Genomic DNA, 26,188 nt, shown 5'->3' with positions numbered 1-26,188 from the left:
AACAGCGATATGGTTGAACAGAATCATACCAAATTTGGCAGAAAACTATATCTAGGTCCAGAAAGAGTGCTTTTTGTGAGTCTGTTCAGTATTTTTTTTTTAGGAATTACAGTTCAAAAACTGCGTACACCTGGACCCCTGGGCTGAAGTTAAAAAATGAAGTCTTATTACTGGCTGATGGTGCTTTTTAAGAGCAAGGGCTCTGATTGGCTTGGGGCTCCCCATGTGGCCTTCAACGAAGCCTGCTTTGTGGGTGCCCCCAGACATGGGTCTCTTACTCTCCATGCCACTGGAATCAAGCTAGCTTGGCTGATGAGGGGTGAGGCCCCGAAACCTGTGCTTGGATGCTTGTTTCCAGTCCAGAGAGGACCTGGCCTGTCAGTTCAGGCTGGACTGTTTCCAAGAGGCACAGGGTCAAGACTGATTTGCATATGGCTGGGTCTGATCTGTAATGGCATGCGGAGCAAAACACAATGGATTTAGGCCCAGATCTCTGTACTGGGGTGAATGTTTGACATTGTGCTGCATTCTGTCAACAATTGTTCTTTTTGTGTTAATCACTTTTTCTAAACATTGTAATGTTGGTGACATAAAGGATAATAGGTCTGCTTTATATATCTTAATATTCTGATCCTTTCATAAAGCTTATAGAACCACTCTTTATATTTCGGTTTTCTGACCCTCTGACAAATTCAGTAGGTTGGCCATGCTTAAAATGACACCCTTTATACTGTAACATCACATAGTCAACTGTGCGCGCCCGCTGGGGTTTGGCCACCAGGCCCTGCGACCAACCCCACGGCCGTGCTCGGCAGGGGGTTGGCGTTAAGTATGCTAATAACATAGTGCTATATGTTTTTTAAAAAGTCAAAAATTACTGAAAAATGCAAAGGTAAAAGTAATGATATAGTTAGATATGGTAATAATATATACTTTGCATTAAAAAAACATAAATTCACTGAAAAAAGCAAAGTTTAAAGGAACATTAAAGTTAGAGGAAAATTGCATTTAGAACACTGTTTCAAAAAAACAGAAGTCTTGAAACTCATCATTTAGAGTTTTCGCATATAACTATATCTCGTGCTCTAAAGTAAATATAACCTTGCCATGCACTGCTTATGACCCCACATATTACAACGCTCATGACATGTTCTGTGACATCATTGATAAAATCACTGCAACAGCTGAAATTACGTAATTATTGACAACACTATGGATGGTATGGGTGCTCAGCATCTTTGTGTCAGTGATGCGGTCCAATCGGTTTTCCTAATTCAATGTTGGTGCATTGAACTAAGTCCTTGCATCAGGGGTTAGGGAGCTGTTGGACTTGCCCTTCTCTGTATAGTCACCCCCAAACATTTTGCCTTTTCCCCCTCCACATTGTACTGAATTATTTTCTGTTGCCCGTAGGACTCTGCGCACTTTACCACTGCTCACCAGTGGTAAAGTACTTGTGCTCTCTTCCTATAACATGGTTAAATTGGCTAGTACCCAATTGGCATATTTAATTTCCTTATAAGTCCCTTGTAGAGTGGTATACCTTATACACAGGGTATGTAAATTACATGCTATCAATGGGCCTGAAGTACCTATTGTGTCAAACACTTAAATAACACCTTGAAACATGTCCCAATCTTGCTACTGCAGCCTGAATTTAGTTTTAAACAGTCACGACAACTGGGCAATAAAATCCCCTTGTCAAGCTCTAAACTCCTCTTTTATTACTTATATGTTACTCCTAATGTAGGCTTTAAGTAGCCCAAAGGGCAGGGTGTAGTGTAATAAAAAGGTTGGACATGTACTTTTAAGTTTTACATATCCTGTAAGTGAAATCTCCTAAATTTGTTTTCCACTGCTGTGAGGCCTAACCCTCACATACGATAACACTGGAGATTCTTTATGACTTTTATTAAGCTGTATCTTCCAATTGGGAGCAGGTAGCTGTCATGTTTGGTGTCTTTGGAATTGTAATGAGATCCTATTTAATGGTAAAGTCAGGTTTTTGATTACAATTTTGAAATTGATACATTTAAAAAGTTGCCATTTTTTTTGTTCTTAGTCCTTTTGTACCTGTATCTGTTTGTAACTGACAGACTTTGTGAGTTCCTCCCCGGGAGTCTCACAATGAAAGGATTAGTTGCACCTGGATGGGACATCTGCTGGCAGGAGGAGGATGTGGAGTTGAGCACAGCCCCTCTTGTAACTGAACAGGGAGTGTTCTGCAGTCACACAAATGACCTAACCCCTCCACATTGTCACTGCAGCCAGCTTGGAGCCAGAAAGGTCCATACACTTCAAAGCCACTGTCTAGAAGATTCTCCCACCTTCCAGAAGGAGGGCAAGGGGATCAAAAAGGGACCTCAGACACCAACTCTTCAGTACACTTCCCACAGCTCCTGTTTTATTAGCAGGTGATGAGGCACTGCTGTATTTCTGTTAACAGATCTTTTTTACGCTTACCATCAGCACAGTTGAATATGTTGTATCTGAATATTGTAGTGTGCACAATAATTATTACTTTTTCTAAGCATGAGTGCATCCTCTGGCTACCAAAAACACATTACCATGTGGCCAATGGGATTCCAAATGTTTCAGGAACAAAACGCTTCATATACAATATCCCTTCCTGTTGAACGTCTTTCCACTATGCCATTATCACAATTTGCTGAAACTGGGATAAGGACTGAAAGCTCATCTGTTCCCAAATGTACTTAGACTGAATCATACCCAACTGCCTACTTTCCTGAATCTGAATACTTGACCAACAGTTCTTGTTTACTGTTGAATAGGTACATTTCCTAATGTATGTCTTAAAATAGTTGATCCATTGCTGTCCTAAAATAAGCATAAGAGAGTCTGAAACTCTGGCCATGGCTTGTCTTACCATTTTCACCCTAACCTGAGTCATGTGGGTTTATGCTTTGGTGTAATATTACTAGATCACAGCAATGACTTCTGGTTAGGTCTTAATTTATGACCACTCACTAGGTGAGGTAAGAAGTCACTTAGAGACCTAATTCTGATTGATTTGCTCATTAGTAGTCGCTAGAGCAGTGTGTTCAATCCATTTCAATGGATAAGCAGAGCCAAGGCTCACCCATGACATTCAGATATCTAAAGGACAGGTTTACCATGATCTCCTTTAAGTTTATTTTTACTCTTTTGTGTTTTATAAGCATTTGCAGTTAGGATTGAGATTTCCGTTCTTTAGGGGTCGTAGAACCAATCTCCGAAACTATTGAAATGATGTAAATTAATTCGTTTTTTCTAAAGCTGTACATTATGTAAAAGTGGTATTGGCAGTGGAGAACTTGTTTTGCAAATCTGATCTCTGAAAGACTAATTAAGCTTTTGTCATGAACTATAAATTTTCCGTAGATGTATGTATTTTCACCTGTTCTTTTGTTTTTACAAATTGACTTGCGTTTGTCACGGGTAGAATAATTTTTATTGCAATCCTTAGTTCTTACCACCAACAAATGTGTTTTCAAACCATTGTTTTTATATCATGGAGCAGTTGATTTTATCACAAATAAATCCGTTTATTTTGTTAGTCATGTTTTTTTATTTTTAAAGATAACATAGTTCACACACACTAGGCGCAGTCTCATTCACTGCGTAAAACAAATTATTATATTGGAAACATTTGTATAGCCGTCTTTGAAAATAAGGTCGGGCAAGGCTATAAATTAGTATAATACATGAGAGCCTGCAATCCCTGTAAAATAACTGTTTTTGATTTCTGTATTAGAGTCGAGTTATAACGTCTTTAGCCTCCTGTAAAAGAAATGATATAGCTTAACTGTAAGTTATTGCAGTAGAGTTTGTGATGTCATATGGTCTGCTGATAGGGCCAGCAGCCTAGGGGAAAGATAGGTCATGAGGATAAATTACTGCTGCAGTGTAAACAACAAAAATGAGAACAGTTTTTTCCATTCTTCTCACCTGCTTTTTTTATTCGATGAAAAGAAATTAGCAGAAAGGGAAATGTATACAAGATGTATAATTTATTCAAGCTCTTTGCATGTTTAACATATTCTAAGCTGCTGCATTTATTTAATGCGATTACATTATACCACTTCTACGATGTTTTTGAAACATACTGCTCACTGCTTTTTGATCTTTTTAATTTCACACTCCCAATCTTACTTGTATTCCTCATGTGTGCAACTATACTACACTTTTCATATGAAGGAACAAGATACCACAGAATTAAGTGGTTTCTGGAAGAGTGATGGTGTGACCATGTATTATAAGGAAGGAAATACCCTCTGCTGTATGCTAAAAGGAAATTGTATGTCACCTCGCATTTCCATGACCTTATAAAGGAACTATGCATTCCTCTTTAAGTTCACAAAACACTATAGTGACTCACAATATCCTTACGATGTACAAAAGCTGTTACTTTAACACTATATAGTATTTTAAAGGTTTTCTATTGATGGGTCTAATTCATTTTTCACTGGCAACTGTTTGAATCATATGGTTGTGACATTTGAGTAGTGTCATCAACAAGAACGAAAAACACCAATCTGTTTATTGCCCCGTTATTCAAAGTATTTGAAAGAAACCGTGATTTTTACATAATCAGATCTAAGAAGGCATTGCATCCAGAAAGTTAAAGATGAGTAAGCCAACAAATTAACTTGGAGAGCTGAGCCAAAGCCATGCCAAGGGGTGGGCTCGGATCTTAGAGTCCGTGCACAAGCCAAGTTCTGAAAATATTTGCTATGTTAATCATACAACAAATATCACGTAAAATATGCTAAAGTATCTTCAAATTTCAAATCCAGGGCCAACTTTGGGTTTCACCCTTACTGGTACTGAAGATCCTTGGCTCACTGGAACCCTCTTTAAGGGTGTTTTACCTTTACACTTCTCTTTCCCTTTCTTTTAGGACCCCGGTTAACTAACTGGATCCCCAGGAACTTGGGTTGGGGGCACCTTGGACAACCGCCCCACCTGGGATCTGACCAACCTCTGGGAGATCATTGCCCAGGAGACAATCTAAGGAAAGGTCTTCACTGACTATCTCCTTTTACCAGCTAAGGGTACACTCCTATTCTAGGGGCACTATGGCTACAGGTTTGGTTGTGTCCTCAACTGTGGCTACCCTTACTCTTTCTTTTCTCTCCTGGCACATACATGTTTGGGGACACCAACTTGTCACTCACTATAGTGTCACAGGCACATGTGTCTTGCAGGCCAATGACAGGGATCCCATTCAGCTGAATGGAGTGGAATTATCTACTCCCACCCTCCGGATCACCAGCTTACCATCTGGACCTGTCTCCCAACAAAATGCTTAGAGGACCTCATCATCTGAGGAGTCGTCCTCTATGGCTACACTGTCCAGCCCAGTGCTAACTACCTTCTTGGAACAGGTGGGGTCGCCCCTGAAGTAACCTGCCTGTTGGCAGTCAAAGCACACCCTGTTGTTCAAGTACTTTTTCAGCCCTGGTGCCCCCTGCCTCTGCTTATCAGAGTTGCGCTGGGATTTCCTCTCCTCCTTTTTAGGGCTCTGGGGTATGGAGGGAGTCTCCTTAGTGGGCCTAACACCGACCTCTTTAGGTTTTTGTGGACCTAACCCCCCCCCCCTCCCCTTCTTGGTGTATTCCCCGGTGCTGATTGAGAATCTGTGTTTTGACCCACTCATCAGCTTTCTTGCTTAGTTCTGTGGCACTAGACAGCTTTGAGTCCACTAGGTACTGCTGTAACATTTATTGTACCCAATTAAGTTATATAACACTTCACAAGGACTCACTTTGTTACGTTACGTCCAGCCACCTAGTGCCTTTTCTGAGATATCCACAAAGTCCACCCAGGACTGTGCGCACCTTCTGGTTGCCCCTGCACTTGACCCTGTACTGTTTTGGGGTCAGAGCTAATTTCTGAACTAGACATTTCCACATGTGTGGCTAGAACACTGCCTCATCCCCCTGTAGGGTCTGGAGCCTATCCCTCCCAGCTACTGGAAACAATTACCACATGACTGAACCTCAATACTTAAAGTAGACCCTTCTCATATCAAGGACCCTTTCAAATGCACTCAACCATTTGTCTATATCGTCCCCTCTTACATACATGGAAACAATTCCCTTGGGAAATCTGGGAGCAAACCCATCCCCATGGACATCTCAACCTCCTTCTCTTCATTGCTTCCACCATTTTGTCTTGCTTTCTTTTCCTCCCATTGCTCCCCGGCTAGGGTCAGTTACCTCTGATCCAAAGCTATTAAAGCTAGTTAGGCCTAAACCTGCCTCTCTGCAAGGGGCAGCTGTGGTTCCTGTGTGGGAGAACCTCACCTCCTCCCACTAGTTGGAATAACAAACTTAGTACTGGAAGCAATGGGATAACTATCCTGCTTCTCCTGGATTATGTTGGAGGGGTCACATTCCCCTCCCCTTCATTTTCTGGATCTGATCTTGTCCAGGCCTTAAGGGACCTAATCAACCCTGCCTTCCTAATCTTGTTAGTTGTAGGTTGCCCCCTAGCCCTACACTGAACCCTAAGGTCAGCCACTGTGAGTTTAGCGAGGTTAGCCTGATCTAGATCCCTAGTTTGGGGTCACAAAAACTTTACAAAGCAGAAATAGGACACATTTAGAAAAATCTAAAAAGTGGATTAAAAATAAGGGTAGTCAAAATTTTAAAAATGAAAAAATCTAACATGTTGTTTTAAATCAATATAGAGTATGTTTTAAGATCTTAACTTTATTACTGTATGGTGTCATGCAAACACAAGTATGTAGCCTCACCAATTAACACCAAATGTTAGAAAGTGGATTATTAGTAGTGATAAGTAGTGACCTACCATTAGTAATAAGGCCACAAACACAATAAAAGGCTCAGTTAGCGTCTCAATAAATGATTCCCTTGCTCAGCTCTTGGTAGCTGACAACAAGCAGGCAGGATTGACTTAGGTGTGTGAAGCATTTAAAAAACACCAATACATTTAATAAGTAAAGCACAACACACAATAAAAATCCAACTCCAATTTATAAAATTGATTTTATTTTTATAAACCAATCGACACCAAAATGACAAAAATCGTATGTAGGGAATCATAAATATGAATATTAAACAAATAAACACTTTCCAGTGTTTAAAAACATAAAGAGACACTTTGGAACATCTGGTCAAGCTTGACAGGGACAAAGTCCAAGTTTGAGGCTGACCGGGACGGAGCGCTGGTTGGATACACTACATGGGAGTTATCTGTCAGAATTTTGCCTTTGGACCTAGAAACATTTATGGAGGATTTTTATCTCAACGTTGAGCCATCCCCTCCAGGAGGCCAATTTAGATGCAACGTCTTCGGATTGCTTCTCCACAAGGCCTTGGTCAAATTGGTAGAAGTCTGGAGCTCCGGAGCTTTCAGCACAACGATCCTGAAAATCAGGTCAGGTCGAGCTTGAAGGTAGCCAGATTGACTCTTGATGTTGAGTCAATCCTTTTATAGAGCTTTCCGACAAAAAGTTCCAAAACTTCACCAAACTGCTAGAACTGATTCCTGAAGTTCCTTATGAGGGTTCAAAGTGTCCAAAACACAAACCCAAGGGTATGAAATTCCCTACATGTTTTTTGGGATGTCTGGACTACAGTTCCCACAGTGCAACTAGCCAAATCCTTTCAAGTCCACTAGGCACACTACAGGATGGGGACTCTTGGTGGAGATTATGCAGGTTGTGTCTGTTAATCTGTAGCCTGCAGGAGTCTACTCCTTATTCCTTCTTGAAGCAAGGCAAAGTCCTTAGAGCCATAGTACCAAATTGTGCAGCAGGTGCAGTCCTTCAGAGTGCAGCTCTTTGGGTACAGATCCAGATTCTAGCAGGGCAGTCATCTTCTGCATGTATTTTCAGGCAGCAGATCTGAGGAGCTATGCAGCTCTCCCATATTTATTCACAGTTTCTGGGCGTCAAGAAGGGGGGCACCCCTGACCATTGTGATGCAGGGTGCCACCCAGCTGCATGACCACTTCCTCTAAAGTGTGGCATATTCTTGTTCCAGAAAGCACCATTATCTCAACATGGAGAAAGTCTCTCCTTTGGGGTTAGATCTGGCTAAGCCAACCCACTGTTGTGGCTATGTTTCATTAGCACACCCCTTCCAACGCCCTGACTAATCTAATTACTGAGGCTCCTGTTTATCTGGGAGTGCAGGATGTGGGGGTCAACCTGTGCTGGTCTCAAACTGTCATTCTCCATTTGAAGACCAGCGTGGATCCCCCACCGTCTTACTGCTTTCTGCAGCTCAAGTTCCCCACCCACAAGAAACACATTGTCTACTCTGATCGGACACTTCACACCTCATCCAGGGGCGTAACACAGGCCCCCGCAGCCACCGTGGTGCACGGGTGCCCCCGAGCTGTAGGCGGCCCCCTCAGCACCGTACTCAGGCCTGAGAGCTCTATCTTAAATTCTAAGTGGGGGCCCCTTCATGTACCTTGAAGGGGGGCACCTAAACTTTTGTTACGCCAGTGACCTCATCAAGCAGCTTTGGCTCAGCCTGTGAAAGGATGGCCAATCAGGAGAGGGCAGCTGGAAAGCTAGATTTTGGCTCACAGCAAAGAAAGCATAACGACGTATTTTCTGTAATGATTATTACAAATCTATTGGCAAGTTGTTGGATTTATCTTAACTAGTAATGAGATAGCTTGAAGTATACTTTTAGGTGGCTCTTGTCAATATTTATACTTATATATATTATGTCACTGTTAGACTATGAAGCCATTCAGTACAATGAGGAAAAATGATTTGGCAGTTTTTCCCTCACCTGGGCTTATAAAACATCTTTTTAATGTCTCTGCTCATAGTTACAAGACACCCTACCCCTGGGGCACCTAGGGGAGACTGTAGGGGTGACTTGTATGAAAAACAAAGGTAGTTTGAGATTTGGGAAGTATCTTTAACTATAAATGTACGTCTAATTTCCATATAATTAACATTTAAAAGCAGCCTGCATTCTACCTTCTTCTTGGAAATTGTCTTGTTTGTATTTACACACAAAACAACTCAACATGGAGAAGCAGTGCCCAAGGTAGAGTCTTTGTTGATGCCACTTATTAGAGCTGTCACTCAGTGTCATCTTAATAATATTCATGGCCCTGTGCAAGACAATTATTGGAGCTTCCTGTTACAGCAGCATTGAATTTTATTATCGATTTTTTTGCATTAATGCCCACATGATGACAAAGAATATTGAATTATACTCTAAACTTTCAGTAACAGGTCACACAGAAAAAGCCAAAATACATTTTGCAGGAACCCCCAAAACTCCTTGAGAAATCACTGGGTAGAGAGAAAATCATAGACAGATGATGACAGGCAAAGGCAGAAAAGGGTGGGATAGAGAAATAGATAGAAGCGAGATAGTGAGAAAGATCACTTTCCCAGAGGGCCCATTGTTGGGCTGGGGTTGTGGGCAATTACTCACTTTGACCCGGCCTTAAAATGTCTGTACTGTCACTGCAGTTGTGTTCAGCACTGTCAAATCTCCAGACCATTTCTCCAGCGGCAGCCCCCCTGTTAAGGCAGAGGAGCGTCTCCCCACTGCTCTAGCAGCAGTGAAAACATGTAAACAAAAATGATAACATCACAGGCCCACCACTTTAATGCCACAGCAGCCTCCACTGCATTTCCCCATGCTGAACACCCTCAAGGCCAGAGACTGCTGATGAGTCGTAGCGTGCGTAGGAATGTTCTACCGCTGTCACAGAGGGTGTCTTTCTCTACTCCAATTGAGCTCATAGTAAACTCATCCAGTTTCACAAAAATAATGCACATTTGCAAACTGTTTTATTATTTTTCCTGTACCGTCGCACATTACAAGATGTATATCAGTTCATATCGTCTTCTAATATTAAGAAGAAAAATATGGTTGGATAGATACATAATGAATTATTGAATTGAGTTCATGTAATTGTCTGTTACGTGACAAATGCTGTTTCCCTGCACTCGAGAAGAGAAATAGTGACTTTTTCAATATTCACATTTTACATACCTTTATATTTATTTAATGACGTCACCTCAAATGCCTTGACCTGAGTAAAAGTTTTAAACATTAACATTTAATTCGTTGCACAGTTACTTTGCTGATTTCAGATATCATACATTTACATTTCGCTTAAATCATGCTTCAACAGGGAATTAACATTTGGAAACTGAAAAGGGCAGACTTGTCAAACATTGGATCATTTATTTTTGTGTTGGTAAAAGTACTAAATGGCTAATTTACAAATAAAATAATAACGTACTAGTCATTGCTATGCGCATACGACTTTATGCAAAGTTACTGGTTTCTTGGTTTCTGGAATTCATAAAATCCCATGGGGTGCCCATGGAATCTATGCAAATCTTTGATTCCCTTAAGCACATCTAACACCGAGCTATCAGTGTTTCCCCTGTCGGATAATCCGCCAGTTTATGACTAAGTTTAAAATGTACCTATTTGCTTCCCCGCCTCGAGTATATTTTGCCAAGTGGTGAAATCCTTTATCCCGCATTCCCAGAAAATATGAACGTATTTGGTAGTTTTTACCGCCATTTTGAACACCCGTTCTTAACATCAAATGTAGTTGTGCATTTCTTGTGTAAAAAATACCATTGGGAAAGTTTATAAATTGACCCAGTCAAGACTTTTCCGCACTCCCATCTTTCCAGTTCGCCTCCAACTCCTCACTCTCTCGAGAGCACCCAAGTGACTGCCCATTACCTTACACTTGTAGCTGCAAAGGTCTGCTATAATTTCATATTTTCCGAAATCCTAAATTGCATTTAGTAGTGTAAAGTTCCTCAGTTACCGATTTTGCGAATGATGATATGCCTGGTCCCCAGAAAACATGTTGTGTCCACCTGAATTGATCTTAAGTGGGGAAAAGCGTATTTTATAATTGGGCCAAGGCAATGCAGGGCTATAATGCAGTACAAATGCAAGTTGCCAAGAAATGGATGAGCGCCAATGCACAGATCTATGTGCTCGAAATTGAATGCACTTGTATCCGCAGAGTTCATGCATACCTTCTCACTTTATCGTTACACATTCTTCATTTGCTCGTTTTCCTCGAGGTGTAAATGGTGGTTTTTAAAGTGCTTAAGTTACTCTACAATCTAGTGAAATTGAATTAACCTCATTATCTAAACGTTTTCTTCAGGAACTTGAGAGACTGGAAGTGGAGCGCGTGGAGATGATTCGACAGCATCTTTGCCAGTACACACAACTGCGGCATGAGACGGACATGTTCAACCAAAGTGTGAGTCATGCTTATCCTCATCTTTTACTTCTGGACTGGACCCTACAGGGCTATAAATCTGAATAAAATGCATCATGTAAACCTTTATAGAATTTTGAATGTTAAAAAAAGCTGAGGTCAGCTATTTTTCATTTAATTTATTGAGAAATCTTCAAGAATTCTTCAACGTCCTTAAACCCCTACAGTGCTATGTAGTGAGTTTTCAATGTACTTCGAGCGCAGAAAAAACATCCCGGAATTTGTTTCGTGACTTTAGACATGATGGCGAAACATCTTCAAGGTAAACCGGTGAAATATTTTATCCTATTTCTAATAATAAATCTACTGATAGTTTTGATAAAGCCCAGCAGTCCACGTCCTCGCCCTCTGAACTCACAGGAAAACCGGCAAAGTATTACAAAAGATAAGAGACAAGCAGAGGGGACTAGAGGAAAAAAATGCATGAACATTTAAGTTGAATACCTTAAATATTGGCAGATTTGTCTGTTTTTAAATAACATTGACTTTTCCTGGGCTTTCCCGCTTAAGTTTTATATACATTGAATATTTATTAGAGGTTACACCATTATTTTCAACTAAAAAAAGATAAACTTCATAACCTCTATTATTTTTTCCCCCCATATTATTCTGCTGTGCTAAGGGCGGGTCACTGCCTATTTGAGGTACATTTCATGCCTGTCTTTATTGAGTTTCCACCAATGTTACTTAATAAGCATGCTTCAATGCAAAGCTATAACGCAACTGAACAAGATTGCAGGCTTGAGACATTGATTAGACAATGAGTTTTCATCATTCATTTGAAATACAATTGAAGAAATGTAAACTAATTAATAAAAGTTGGTTCCTACGAGCTGGAATTTCTTTAGATCAGATTATTGCACAATTTCAGCCTTTAGGAAAATTCTAGTTTCATTTGGATAACCCAACCATTAAAAGATACACAATTTATACACAAAATGATGCACCATCCAAAAAAAGTGTAATTTCTAATAATTACATTTCCGAGGTGAAAGTATAAATTATATGCATTTACTGCGTTAAAACAGTGAACAAGGAAGAAACCTCATATCTAGAGTTTGCTTTCTTTTTGACAGGAAGATGTAATGCAAAACAATATTTTTAAACTATGCTTATTATATACGGGTAGTATCAAGCTAACCAAAGTTGGCAAAATAAACAACCACAACATAACAGATTTTTTTTGCTAATAAACAGATTAGTGTGACACAGAATGAAAGGGAGGTAGTCAAAATTATGATTTTTGGCCAGCAAGCTGGGTTTTAGAATTGGAGCCCTCTGCTGAACTCCTGAAATCTATTTTAGTGTATTTTTAAAACGTTCTTCTGACTGTCTCTCCTCTAATGGTGTTTGGCGACGATAACCAATTTGTAATGTAAAGCATGTATGGGTGAGATTATATGGGAGTGCAGCCAACTATGAGCTCTTGAAAAGAGAAAGCAACTTTAGAGATGAGTGGATTCTCTGAAGTCTATCGCTCTTATACAGTGGGAGCAGTGGTGTAACAATAGCCCCCGCAGCCCCCCAGAGCGACCCCCAAACTCAAGAGGGCTCACTCTGCCACTGTACATGGGCAGCGGGCCCCTGGCTTGTGAGCTCCTGACTGAATCCAGAGCGTGGATCCATGTACTTTGAAGGGGGGCCCTCAAGTTTTGGAGGAACCTTCAGTTAATCCGGTACACCACCTTTGAACCTATGTCCAAGGATCCAGGACTGGAGGGGCACCTCTTGGAGCATTATTACTCACTCAAGTTGGGTCCAGGTTCAAGATGGTTGAGCCATTTCTGTCCCTAGGCTCTGAACAGGAGGCCAGCCAACAAGCCCTTGGAGTCACTCTAGTAGCTCTGGGTGCAAGTAGAAAAGCAGGTCTCAAGCAGTAGGGCAATCTTCTGAGGGCATAATTTAGGCTTCAGGCATCAAGGCAGTCCTCTTGGTGCAGCAGGGCAGCCCTCTACAAAGTAGTTAATAGAAAGCAGGGTAGTCCCCTGGGAATCCTTATGCCGGTTCAGAAGTGAACTGAAGAGTTGCTCTAAGGGCCCTATTTTTATAGCTGGTGCCCCCTTTGAACCTGTGAAGTGGGAGAAGGTTAGTAAGTTTTCCCCAAAAGGAATTCGCTGGAATTTCCTGCCTCCCTGCCCTGATACCAAGTTGCCTGGGGACCCAATGACCTAGTATGAAACTCTTTGAGAGTGTGCTGAGGAAGCCCCTTTAAAGTGCAAGTGTGGTAGGAAACTGCCCCCCCATCATCCTACTTAGATGAATATATCTCGTCATCCCGCAGTCCTTTTCCCTAGAGGGAATCACAACGCGGTAGTTACAACGACCGCGTTGTGATTCTGCATACCATTACTCCGCAAGTCGGAACAACTACTTGCGGAGGGGGGGGGGGGGGGTGCTGGATGTTGGAATAGTATAATTTACTATTCCAACTCCAGTCTGTGCGGACACTAGGGAAGGTGTTGGATTTTAAATCCAACACCCCCCCCCCCTCCTCAAGTCGTTGATCTGACTTGCGGAGTAATGGTATGCGGAATCACAACGCGGTCATTGTAACGACCGCGTTGTGATTCCCAGCGGGGAAAAAGTTTTGTGGTAAACGTTGTTTACCTATTTAGATGGCTCATCCTGCCATCATACTATTACAAGCCTATCGGCTTGAATGCAGTGTGCACTGTTCCCTTTAAAAATTATTTAACACTTTTATAAATCACATTATGCAAAAATGTTTCATTTGATCTCATTTTTAATTTTTTGTATTTAGCCTTATTTTCCAAATTTCACATTATGTTCAATGTCTTATACATGTTATAAACAAAAAACTTTAAACTTGGATTCACTTTCAATTTGTTTAACATAAATGTGATAATGTAGCACTCTTTGTAATACATAAGATGCACATCCTGTTTCTTTTCATGCCCATGCCGTCGCCCTGCCATCACTCATGTATTGTTTGGCTGTTTGGGAGGAACACACCACGGCCAACTGCCACTTACACCTAGTCATGTGATCCAAAATGGTTAGATAAGAAAATGCACAAATAATGAACAAATCACAGCTGAGATGCACTCAAATATTCTCGCTTAAACAATAAATATGCTTATACATACTTTCAACAAACTTGAACAAATTCTGTGTGCACCAAGTTAGGGGCTCTGCAGGCCACCTAATTCGAAAGTCAAAAGAAAATTAGCCAGAAATGTATCTGGGAATACCCAGTGCACTACAAACCAATTCACTATGAAGTGTACACAACGTTTCCAAAACAATCGTAAGCGATGTGCAATTGTTCTGATTGTGAACATCAGTAGTCCAAACAGTTTTCCATGAATCAAAATTAAGAATCAAATCATCCGGCCAAGAAGTTGATAGTGTCTGCTTTATTTCTGAAGGTTGCAGATATGACGAAGTAGAAAAATGGCAAATGATACAGCTTGTAATCAACGAAAACCCCAGAATTTTCCAATATCCCATTGCATTTCGGGCTTTTCACATAAGCCCTTCGTCAGGGGAATCTTCGAAGTGACAAGATTCTAATAATAATCAGTACAATACTGCGACATGAAATTATGACACATGGATCACGGGAGGGCAGGAGAGCGACACAGTTATAGTCATTGTTAGACTGCAGTCTCATCCATTGTAAAAATAAACATGAAAAGCAGAGAAGTGACGAAGAAGGCGGACTTGAGCATCTATTGAGTGTCAAAGATGTGAGCAGACATGCAACCCATAAGTCCCAAGTCAACAGAAAAAGAAATATCCTATGAGAATCCTACCTCTCGTGTTAGAGTACATAGACTCTAAGCGAAGATTAGAACCAACACCAAACCAACGAGTTATCCTGGAAGAATCAAACATACACTGCAATGTATTTTAAGAGACCTACACAAGTGAAGTAATCAGCCAAATGAGATATCAAACGCTTACCTATAACGTTACATTAAAGAACGCGCTGCAAACTATTAAAAAAACGATCTCGTAGGTACTAAAAGCCAAGAACGTCAGCAAGACCTGGAGAATAAACACAAACGGGTGCTATAAAGTAAAGGTGAAAGGAAATGTAAGCGTGAACAAACTCTAAGGGTGAGCACAAAACGCTTACCGAAGGCGCTGTTGTCAAGTACGCCGTACAAGTTCAAAAAATTAGTGGCGCCTGTAAAAACAAAACCATAATAAAAATATAACCGCAACTACGATAAAAGCACAATGGGAAACCGGCAAGGTGATCGAAAACTCACCAAATATAGCATCTCACACCACGTCTACATCTGCTCTGAGAACGCCAGCTCTAACGAAAGTGCTGGTCTTGTCATGCGCGTATTAGTATATGCCGGTAAACAGTGGTCATCAAAATAGGACTATCGAAACAAAAAACGGCAGCCATTGTGATAAACTGGCTGCTGAGGAATGACTCCCTCCACCCTGCATCAGCAGTGAAACAGAAATCGAAGGGGAAAGTGCAGTTTGCTCTTTGGATCCTGCAAATACTAATTTCCCATCTACATCCATTCTCCGGGTTTTTAATGCATGTTCATCATTGTGAGATATTTATTTAAGGGGAAACTTGCATGCGAGTTTCCCCTTCTATACCTGAATTGTTATTGTAAATATTGTATGGGGACGCTCTAAACATTGCCACATTGCCCAGTGCCACTGCATCTGTCTACGAACCTGCCGTGAGGGAAACGGCCAGCGTGGGGGCTCCATATCTTTCCCCGCTCTACTACCTACCGCGGGTCCGCCGTGAGGGTAACGGCCAGTGTGGAGAGACTACAACTCCCAGCAGCACCCAGTACTTGGCCCAGGCGCTCGCCATTGTCGTCATCAGCCAGCGTCTGGGGGGTTCTTAACCACCCCTGTTGTCCAGCAGCGCGCAACGCGGGCGGGCGGCGCCCGGGTGAAGCCCGGGCCAAGGGCGGGCCCGTCCGCGCGCGTCGTAGCCAGGAAGAGCCAGGGCAGGGCCACCCCATTGATATTTTGTTTGTACGCCATTGACTATTCTGAATTGATTGTGCTGCCACCATTCTGCTGATAAAGGTACTGTCCATACTATTGTCAAATATTCCTTTTTCCGGTTTTACAATGGGCAAGAGGAAACTTATGGAGGGCACAGGGGGAGGGGGGGATTGACTGCTGTAAATACCGCCCAGGGGGCGAGGAAATCAAAGAAAGCTAAGAAATGCAAGAAAATGCCTAGCGACCATCTTATGGATCGAATTGAATCACTAGTTGACGAATGTGAGGGTATTCTAGCGGTAGACTCCCCTCAAAGCCCAGAAGCTAACAAACACCCACCGCTAGTTCGTATACCCAAGATGTTCTGTAAAATCCTAAGTATGGACTCAACAGCTGGAAGTAGCACCAAAACTTCTAGCTTACTTAGTCCAGGGTTGACCACCATTCCGCCCGATCACTTATCTCCTCCCTCTTCGATACGGACGGAATGGAGCCACCTAGAGCCTTCTGTTATAGCCTGCACTAATCGTTTTGCTGCTCTGGCTGAGGAACCAATATCCCCAACTGGTGATCTAGCTGTCCAGGTCCCCCTAGAGGTATATCCTCCCCCCCAAATAAACCATGAAATTGATCCCAATGCAAGCGATTGAAACTTGTTGTCAACTGTAAACCTACTCGTAGCCCAGGTGAGAGATCTTAAATCTCTAGTTTTAGATCTAACGGCTACTGTCGGGACACGATCTTCTCAATACACAGCCCATACACTCCGAGTTGACCCCCCTCAACCCGTGCCGCCACAAAATAATGCTATCTCTACAGTTAAACCTACTTCGGCACATACTAGCCTTGCACCCACCGTCTCTCCCCACTTATTGTTAGGGCAAAACGTGACATCTATGCCGCCCAAAGCGAAAAGGCAAGTCGGAGCTATACAGAACAATAGCCATATTCACCGCGCAACTCCAAGAGCTAGACCCCTATCGCCGACTCCAATTTCATTCGGCTTGCACCCTCTTGGACCTGCTGCTATGTGTAAGAGCCAGACAGTGTACATGGTTAATGTTTCCAAATATCTGGGCAACGAATCCCAGGATTCTCTTAAGAATAAAGTTACTCACTGGATTTGTTATGTCCGAGGGTGCTGGTCGTTGATAAGAGAGGATATTGCCAAGGTTACAAGGCACTCTTCTCATAATCTCCGACTAGACACATTGGAAATTGTTCTGACCTCGCCCCAGTTGGCCGAGGATCTATTAGCTTTAGAATATAGGACCTCCGCTCCTGACCCATCCGAAATTCAATTTAGATCTACCCCATTTGCTACAAGCAGAAATATGAGAGCTACAGCTCCTAATTTCAAACTATCGAGGGGATCACAATTGGACGAAAATGATTGACTACCCTCAGTTGAGCAGAGCCCTCCTGGGCTTAGTATGGTTCAGGAGCGTGCCACCGTGACCAAAAATCCCAATGTGTCTACTAAACGGCCTAGTTTATCCAACCAGAGGTCACCACCAGTTACCCAACTGCACCAGACACCTAGTAGTAAGCTTTATCCCATGCATGCGGATACAAGTATTGGCGAACAAGGGCGCCCTAGAGAAAGTATTCCAAATCTCAAACTTATCTCTTGGAATATAGCTGGACTTTCTAAGAACCTAGGATTACCCGACTGGAACAAGCTTATCGACAATTATACTATCTGCATTTTCCAAGAGACATGGAGCACGATCCCCCTCTATAAAGTTGGCTTCACCTCCTATTTTATCCCTGCAGTGTTACAAGTATCAGGAAAGGGACGGCCTTCTGGTGGCCTGCTTATTTGGGTTAGTATCACACTGGATTGCACGATACAAACAACTGAGTGCAATTGTCCAGATCTTTTAAAATTGACCCTTAGGGATAATAAAGAAGGGAGGACCCAAGAAATTTTTAACATCTACGTGCGTGGCACAAAAGGTGGTGCACAATCTCCAATAATTAGCTGCCTGGAAGTAGAACTTTCTCGTTGCCACCCCGAATCCGACATCTTAGTGGCGGGTGATTTCAATTGTACATTTGAACCTCTTGCCACTGAGGATATGTTGGGCATGGAGGAGGACGATGCAAAGCAAGGATTCCCCCTGCTGAGTCTACCCCCAATAAAAAAGTGGACCCAGCTAGCCATCCAACTAAATTCTGTATCACTGGAGTACGGTCTCAGGGCCACTAACGGAAGATCACCTTCTGATCCCTTAGGAGCCCATACATATAATAGGGTGGGTTTCTCCTCACGTATCGATTATATTTTGTTGAATCGGAAAATTTGGAGACACTTAATCGATATGGAGGTTGTATCTACAATTGATAGCGACCATAATTTGCTGTCCTTGACACTAAAACACTTGTGGCCCCCCATTCCTGAAAAAACGAGCAGGGAGGCCCACATGATATCGAGGGATGTTATTACCTCGAATTGTGGTAGGCGCCTCAAATGGCAAAAGGTAGCAATGGATGAGGGGAAACTGATAGTTATAAAGAATACTCTAACAGAGGCCTTGAGAGACTTACAAGAAATCACCATAGGTTCCACTAGTATGCAGAAGGTATCTACAATCTATAGTGGTTTGTCCAGTACTTTGGGATCCTTGTTCTGTATAACCACGGGTAGTAAACCATGTACTCAGAGTAATTGCGTTACTAACCCATGCTATACGAGGACCTGTAGTCAGAAAAAATCTGCCTTAATTTTGGCTGTTAAAGCCAAGTCCCCTGGCAGGATTAGAATTGCTAGAAAGGAATATAATACGTCGGTCCTTATAGCTAAGAGAGAGTGGGAAGAACAGCACTGGCAAGCATTAAAAGAAGCCAGTATAGGGAAGGACGCCAGTCTCTTCTGGAATTTGGTCAGGAGAAAGTGCCGCCCTGATACCGAATTAATAACGAATAACATCCCGAGTAAGAGATGGCATGAACACTTCCTGAACTTATATTCTGGCCCACAGGAACCTGTCTTAGTCGGCCTATCCATTGATCCTTGGGCCCTGGGCCAGGAACTAAACACAGAACCTTTTTTAGAGCAGGAAGTCGAAGCCGCTATTCAGCGAATAGTCCCGGCCAAGGCAGCTGGACCTGATGGCTTGCCTGGGGATCTCTTCCGAGCAGACCCGGCGAAATGGGCAAAACTTATTGCATGTCTAATTAATGCTATCGACCACGGATCTCCTATTCCAGACTTGGAAGGGAGCAGAAGTTATGCCCATTTTTAAAAAGGGGGCCAGGGAAGACCCGGCCAACTACCGTCCGATAAGCCTGATTGACTCAACTCAGAAAGTAGTTGGCCGGGTATTGTTAGAGAGGATTCTTGCATGGGCTGATGAAAACAGGAACCTTTCAGACTATCAATCTGGTTTTAGGACGGGCACAGGAACAGTGGAACAGGCGTTTAGGCTATTACTTTTGTACTGGAAGGTGGTTAAACTAGGCAAAGGCAGTCTTTATCTCGCATTTATCGACCTAAAGACTGCCTTTGACCTGGTTCCTCGAGAGCGCTTGTGGCAAGTTTTGTCAGACCAGGGGATGCCCAGGTACATTCTTAATATACTCATTCGCCTGCACAAGGATAACTATGCCCAAATAAGATGGGGCTCACAAGGGCAAACAACAGCACGGATACCGGTGAACAGGGGAGTTCGCCAGGGCTGTGTGTTAGCTCCCACCCTTTTCTCTTTGTACGTTAATGGCGTGGTCGAGCATTTACGCCAAACACCATCAGATGCCCCAGCCCTGGCGGGGGAAAAAATCCCCACTCTCCTGTTCGCGGACGACACCCTCCTTATTTCAAAAACCCCAAAGGGCCTGCAGACTCTCTTAAATAGCTTCGACCAGTTTTGTAGCATTGAGGGCTGACCATAAACGTCCAGAAAACAAAGCTCCTTATCTTAAACCCATCCAAAACATTTAGGAACTCCCTTTCACTCAATAGTGTACCACTGGAGAGGGTTGCCACATTTGACTATCTGGGAATTCGTATCTCCGATTCCATGCTTTGGAGATCGCATGTGCAGAAAATGCTCTTGAGCCATAAAAGGGTGGTGGGGGCCATTCTTAAAGAACATCGTTCTTCATTAACCAAACCAATCGCCCCCGCACTAACAATCTACAAGGCCAGAGCTGTAAGCTCGACACTATATGGTGCTGAACTGTGGGGCCTATCTAGCACAGACCAGATCTGTAGATCAGAGAACAAATTCCTGAAGGACCTATTGATGCTCCCCCAGAGGACACCCACTAAGCCCCTTTTATATGATCTTGGTTGCCACTCGATTGGAGACACAGCAAGATTACGTCCTCTCTTGCTGTGGGCCCGCTTGTGGCTGACACCCGAATTAGCTAATTACGCTGCAGGGCTTAGAGAGGTAATGGATATGGATGGGTGGTATAAGATCCACTGGTTAAAAGGTGTGAAAACTTTTATACGACATTGGGCTCAAAGAGGCTTGGATTCATAGAAACTCTCCACCGAAGATAGAAATCAAGAAAGCTTACTGGCGGTGGGTCACTACGAATGACCTCCTCAACCCTAGGGTCGGTAGACTTACAGAGGAATTTATGCTGCACAAACAAGCAATGTATTTTGAACCCTACCTGGACCTAATACAAAATCCATACGATCGATCTTTGTACTTTAAATTCAGGGTAGGTATCCTTCCCTTGCGAGAACACACTGGGCACTGGAAGCCACCCCATCAAACTTGCTTTTTTTGCCCAAGCTGTGAGGCTGCAATAGAGACACTTCCGCACTTTATGTTTGCCTGCCCCGCCTACAAAATACCTAGAAGGCGTTGGCTGAAACCCCTCTGTAGGGAGTTAGGCACTCGTAACTTCCAAGCAGCACAACGTATTTTAAGATCTGATCCAAGGGACCTACACGCCTGTGCAACAGCTAAATTCCTTAGATGGGCATGGAATATTAGAGCGAGAAACCTGAATATTAGTCCCCAAACAATATAAAGCACAAATGTTTCGCTTGTTTTCTGGCCCAGGCATACTTCCCTCTTCAGGCACAAAGCATACATGAACTTTAACTCTTTTTAATGATTCTTTTTAATTGTCCTTCTTTTTAACTAAACATTTTTATGTCAATGTTTTTAAAACTTGTATCTTGGAGTTTTTTACATGTCTATATGGGATTGTATCGCTTTTAAGATATTTTTTTGTATCAAAATAAAGCTTATTGACTGACTGATAAACTGGTAAACACACAATAAAAAATTATACTAACAAAGCAGTATGAGTGTCTAAAACATAAGGCAACAATGAATGTGATAAACTAATGACTACACCCGAAAAAACCCGGAAAAAAACTGAAAAGTGCAGGAAAAAACGAGTGGAGTGAGCGAATCAAAAGTGAATGGATGAGAACTGCTAATAAAAGGGACAAAGCTAAAAAAATGAACTTTAAATGACAAGATACTTAAAGCAAAATGTAATCAAAATGACAAGGTGATATAACCTGATCTAATACATAAATCTGTCTACAATGAAGCAACAAGCGTAGAGAGCATTAATCAATAATAAGAACATTCCATAAGTTGTACATGGTTATAGAAAGCAAGACAATTCAAATTTATCGTTCAACCCTTTCGGGGACAATGTTTGCATAAACCAAATCCAGTGAGTCTCACGCTGAGAAAGAACTTTTGACATGTCTCTGTCAGAAGAAGCCTCAACAATCTCAAGAACCCCAAATTTGAGTTGTGCGATGGTGTGTTTAGCAACTAGCCAGTGCTGTGCTAGTGGAGAGCTAATCGTCTTAGTGCGAATTCTACTTTTATGTTCAGTGATCCAGGTGCGGAGATCAATCAACGTTTGCATGCCACCACACTGATTCAATATCATAAAGCTAGTCGTATACCAGGGGGGGTTACGTATTGCCATTAAGCCCATGCTATTTAAAATGAATAAAAAATTCATGGAGAAATGGTATGCAATTTTAAACAAGAGTTCTTTGGACTTAATCTTACTAATCGTTGAAGAGTTGTCACAGGTATTAGTAGGTTTAGAATCTGAAATCAAGGATCTACAGGCTAGTTTAGTGTCACATATGGAGACTGACGTGTGGACCACGACTCTTACTACTTGAGGGGGAAGGACTGAAAATTATTCCCCACGTATACGCATATATTAGTTCCCTGTGTTAGGCACTTCTCTTGGCCCAAAACACTGGATAGTTACAAGGCTTGCCTTATTGTCAAATGATATGGTGCAAATATAATGTTCTTCTCTTTTGAATTATTGAACATATTGATGGCACAATTTATTGTTTGTTTATGAATGTCTTTTGTGAATTGTTTAATGTATTGTTTGTACACGTCATTCGAAAATCAAGTGTTTTTCTTCTTTTCATGCATTTGAATTTGGTAAAAATATATGAACTTCTAAAAGGAATGGTTAAATAAATAACCTATTCAAACAGAAAAGCTACTTGTTTGAGGGCCGCTCTAAAGTAAATATAGCATAAGGATTGAAGGAGTCAGGTTTCCTTTTTGTATTTGATTATTACAGCCCTACCTGACCCCTGTCCTTTGGGCCTAACCTCTCCAGTTTTTGGACTTTTAGAAAGTGGACATTTCTCTGTACTTACTGCTCTGTGTTCCATGCAGCCTGTCTCTAGTACATGTCTGGTCTGAGTGACAGCTATACTTGGTGTATTCTCTCTAGACAGCCACAAACACAGGAATGGCTGGATGTGATGGAGAAATAATCTGCATTCTGATAGCCTTCCTGGGTAGGAAGGGGGAGAGGTGGCTCAAACCTACTTTTAAATAGGCTGTGTCCTGTCCTCACACAAAGCACTGATTTACCCCTCAGGGTTAGCCTGGCAAAAAGAACTGGGTTGAAAGGAATCCTTGTGCACGTCAGAGTTCATTTGAAGTCACCCCTTATGTCACATGCCCTTTAGGGTATAAGTACTGGGTCTCTGTCCACCTGAAATCAGACACTTCTGGATCTTGAACTGAACCTCTGTCAGAAGGACTGCTGGGATGCGTAAAGGACTCAACTGTACTGCTTTTCTGGAAAATATGTTTTTCTGTTTGTTACCCTGCTGACTGCTGCTATATGACTCTGCTGGAAGGAGAGCTGAACAATGCCTTCCCACCAACTGATTTCCAAGGTCTTGCTATCTTCACTCCTGTTTTTTGTAGTCTCAGGGACACAAAAGATTTCCTACAATTCTGCTTGTGATGCTGGACTCTGCCTTCTGTGAGTCCTACCCTTGCCTGAGATGCTTCCCAAGCTCTTGGCCTCAGAAGTGGGTTCTGCAGCTCCTAGACCCCTGGAATCAAGCTTTTGGCTCCTCCTAACTGCAAAAGGACCTGCTTGCACTGGGACTGTGCTGCTCACTTAAAGGATCAGTGCAAACTGCTGCAATATAGTCTTCCTGCACAGCAAGCATTGCCAACTGCGAGGCTCGGTCTGCCATCCACGATGCCCAGACATTTGTGATGCTCTCCTTTCTCCCGGCGCCCATCTCCCCTGTGTCTTACTTCGCACTCCCAAATAAAAGAAATACAGCACTCCCACACTTAGGGGCACACACGGCAATGCAAGAAAACACCTGGAAAGGGGCTTCATCATCACCAAATGAGGCACATCAAAAGACAGTTTTCAGAATAAAGCGTGGAGTTTTATTAGGGCGACATTCTCTAACAGAAAGACTTTCTCAGATGTCAAATGAAACAATATGCAAATGTAACATCGGGCGCGTCGCCGAAGTGGACCTCCCAAGCTCGGTCCAGTCAAAATTACTCGATTCCTTCTTACCACAAAGGATGACTACGCCTTGTCTCAAGCCACAAAATTAGATTTATTTGTCGGCTACAATCGGATGCATTTCGCCTGCCCAGCAGGCTTGCTCATCACACAAACCAATAAAGTTTTCAGCATTTTTAAACACCTTCTATTACGTGTCACATGAGAACTACTCAGTGAGTATGCGTGAAGACAGACTAGTAGTTTTCATTGAATTAATACATGTCAACATCACAATGATGAAAAATAAATTTAGTTGCTCCTACAATGCCTTGAATCAGTTCTATTACTAATAATTTGCAAATATTTTTATGCTATTAATTGCACAAATGCTTTTTTGAAAGGGTTTAACGTATAAATATTACGTACATCTACTGTGGAACTTGATACATACTTGATTTCATTGTACCATAGTATTGCCCCAGTGGGCTTTTCACATAAATGTTTTTTAAACACATGTTTTACTGTCTTGCCCCAGTGGGCGTATTATTAGGCATATATAGCTAATTATTATTAACCAGATGTCTTATAAAGTGCAAAATATAATAAAAAACAAAAAAAACAAATCCTAATACTTAACAGTTAAAAACAAAAGGGATTTCAAGGAAGTACAGCACAGCATATCATTCATAAATCAGTATGGAAGTCTTCTTCCATATTCAAACCTTCTGGGGTTTTGGTGTTAAGTTCTATTATGTAACATGACTCCAATTTTCTCTGTTTCTACTCCCGGTTACCACCCCTTACACTTGGTGGGACTGCATCGATGACAAAATATGTTAGACCTTTAACATTTTTACTATGGGACTGCTTGAAATGGGGCGCCATTGGGTATGTTCTATCGCCATGTTTTTATAGCCCTCAAATGCCGTAACACACGTTTATGCACAGGTAGAATTGTACTTCCGACGTACCTCAGGCCACAAAGACACTGAAGAACGTAGACAGCAAATTCCGTTTTGCATGAGAATTGACCCTTTATCTTTCTTTCTCTCTTGGAGAGTCCTGATGTGTAGCTTGAAGTATTTTTACCATGCACTCAGGCTTTACACTTTGTACATTTCAGAATGCCATCTGTTCTATTCAGCCATGTTGCAGCCATGGTTTTCGGTCTTGATGTACCCACCATATTGCTTAAGAGTGTTTGATTCAAGGATTTTGCACGTCTAAATTAATTTGAGGTCTACACTGTATTATTTTTTTAAAACCTTTATTAATTTGTGCACAATAAACAAAAGACTCATTTCCATCCATATAGCAATTGCAATGACCAGAAGCTTTAAAAAGTCCTACAGCACAATTTCCAAATTAGGCAGCAGGCAAGTAACATCCCATTTCATTTAGCTATCGACCCGCACCACCCACCAGTTCATGACCACCCTCTTTGCCTCAGGACCAGTTACGAAGTTGCCCTGGAGATAGCTGAAGGTCTCACTGTACAGTGCCTCCGTTTGCAGTGCTCAGTTCCCTCTACCACCACCAGTCCCGCTCCTGTGCCGCTAAACTTCAGGGCTGGTCACTCTTGGTTCTTGTTGCACCCCTTCAGTGGATGTACCATTCCCTTCCTTAGTCGCCCTGTATGTTCTATACAGCACCCAAAACGTTCTTAGGTCTACTGTGGGGAGGGAGAAGGTCACTATAGTTCTCTGTTTGTGTGCTGCAATATGGCATGCCGCTCGCCCACTGAGCAATCATATCCGTCGGTCCTCTCGACCAACAAATCGCCACTCTACCTTTGGCTAGCAGCAAACCCATGTCTACTTTTCTGCGTACCCCCTTAGGTATTAATTTAGAATAGCCCAGTAGAGCCAATGCCGGCTCCGGTGCAAGCTCTAGCCCAATCACCGCTGCTAACTCCGTAAATACTCGCTCCCAAAATCTGGCTATCCATGGGCAAGTCCATGCTAGGTGCATAAAATCAGCTGTTTGCTGCAACGCTCACACCTCGGCCATATCTGCTCAATCTGTTTGGAGTATAGTCGACCCTATTTAGATATTTAAAATGGATCAGACGGTGTCTTCCATTTAGGGAGATACGTTTCGTGCTGGTGCAGCAGTACGTCCACATTGCATCGTCTTTGTCTCTGTCTAAGTCTCTCTGCCATGCTAAGTGGGATTTAGTGAAGTAGTTCTATCTATAGGACATAGTCAGTTTATATATTTTATA

The 26,188-nt window shown here is 42.2% G+C and overlaps 1 protein-coding gene across 2 annotated transcripts in view; it reads left to right on the top strand.

Annotated features, from left to right (window-relative positions):
• GAS7 (growth arrest specific 7) overlaps positions 1-26,188 on the top strand; it is a 1,339,070-nt gene that overhangs the window by 1,278,539 nt on the left and 34,343 nt on the right. For both annotated transcript variants that reach the window (XM_085616727.1, XM_085616728.1), the window contains exon 13: positions 11,155-11,253. In XM_085616727.1, the coding sequence (XP_085472853.1) occupies positions 11,155-11,253 (99 nt within the window). The remainder of the gene's footprint in view (positions 1-11,154; positions 11,254-26,188) is intronic.

Source organism: Triturus cristatus, chromosome 7 (assembly GCF_964204655.1).
Source record: "Triturus cristatus chromosome 7, aTriCri1.1, whole genome shotgun sequence".
NCBI lineage: Eukaryota > Metazoa > Chordata > Amphibia > Caudata > Salamandridae > Triturus > Triturus cristatus.
Note: the sequence above shows the minus strand (reverse complement) of the source record. Positions and strands in the feature narration are given on the sequence as shown.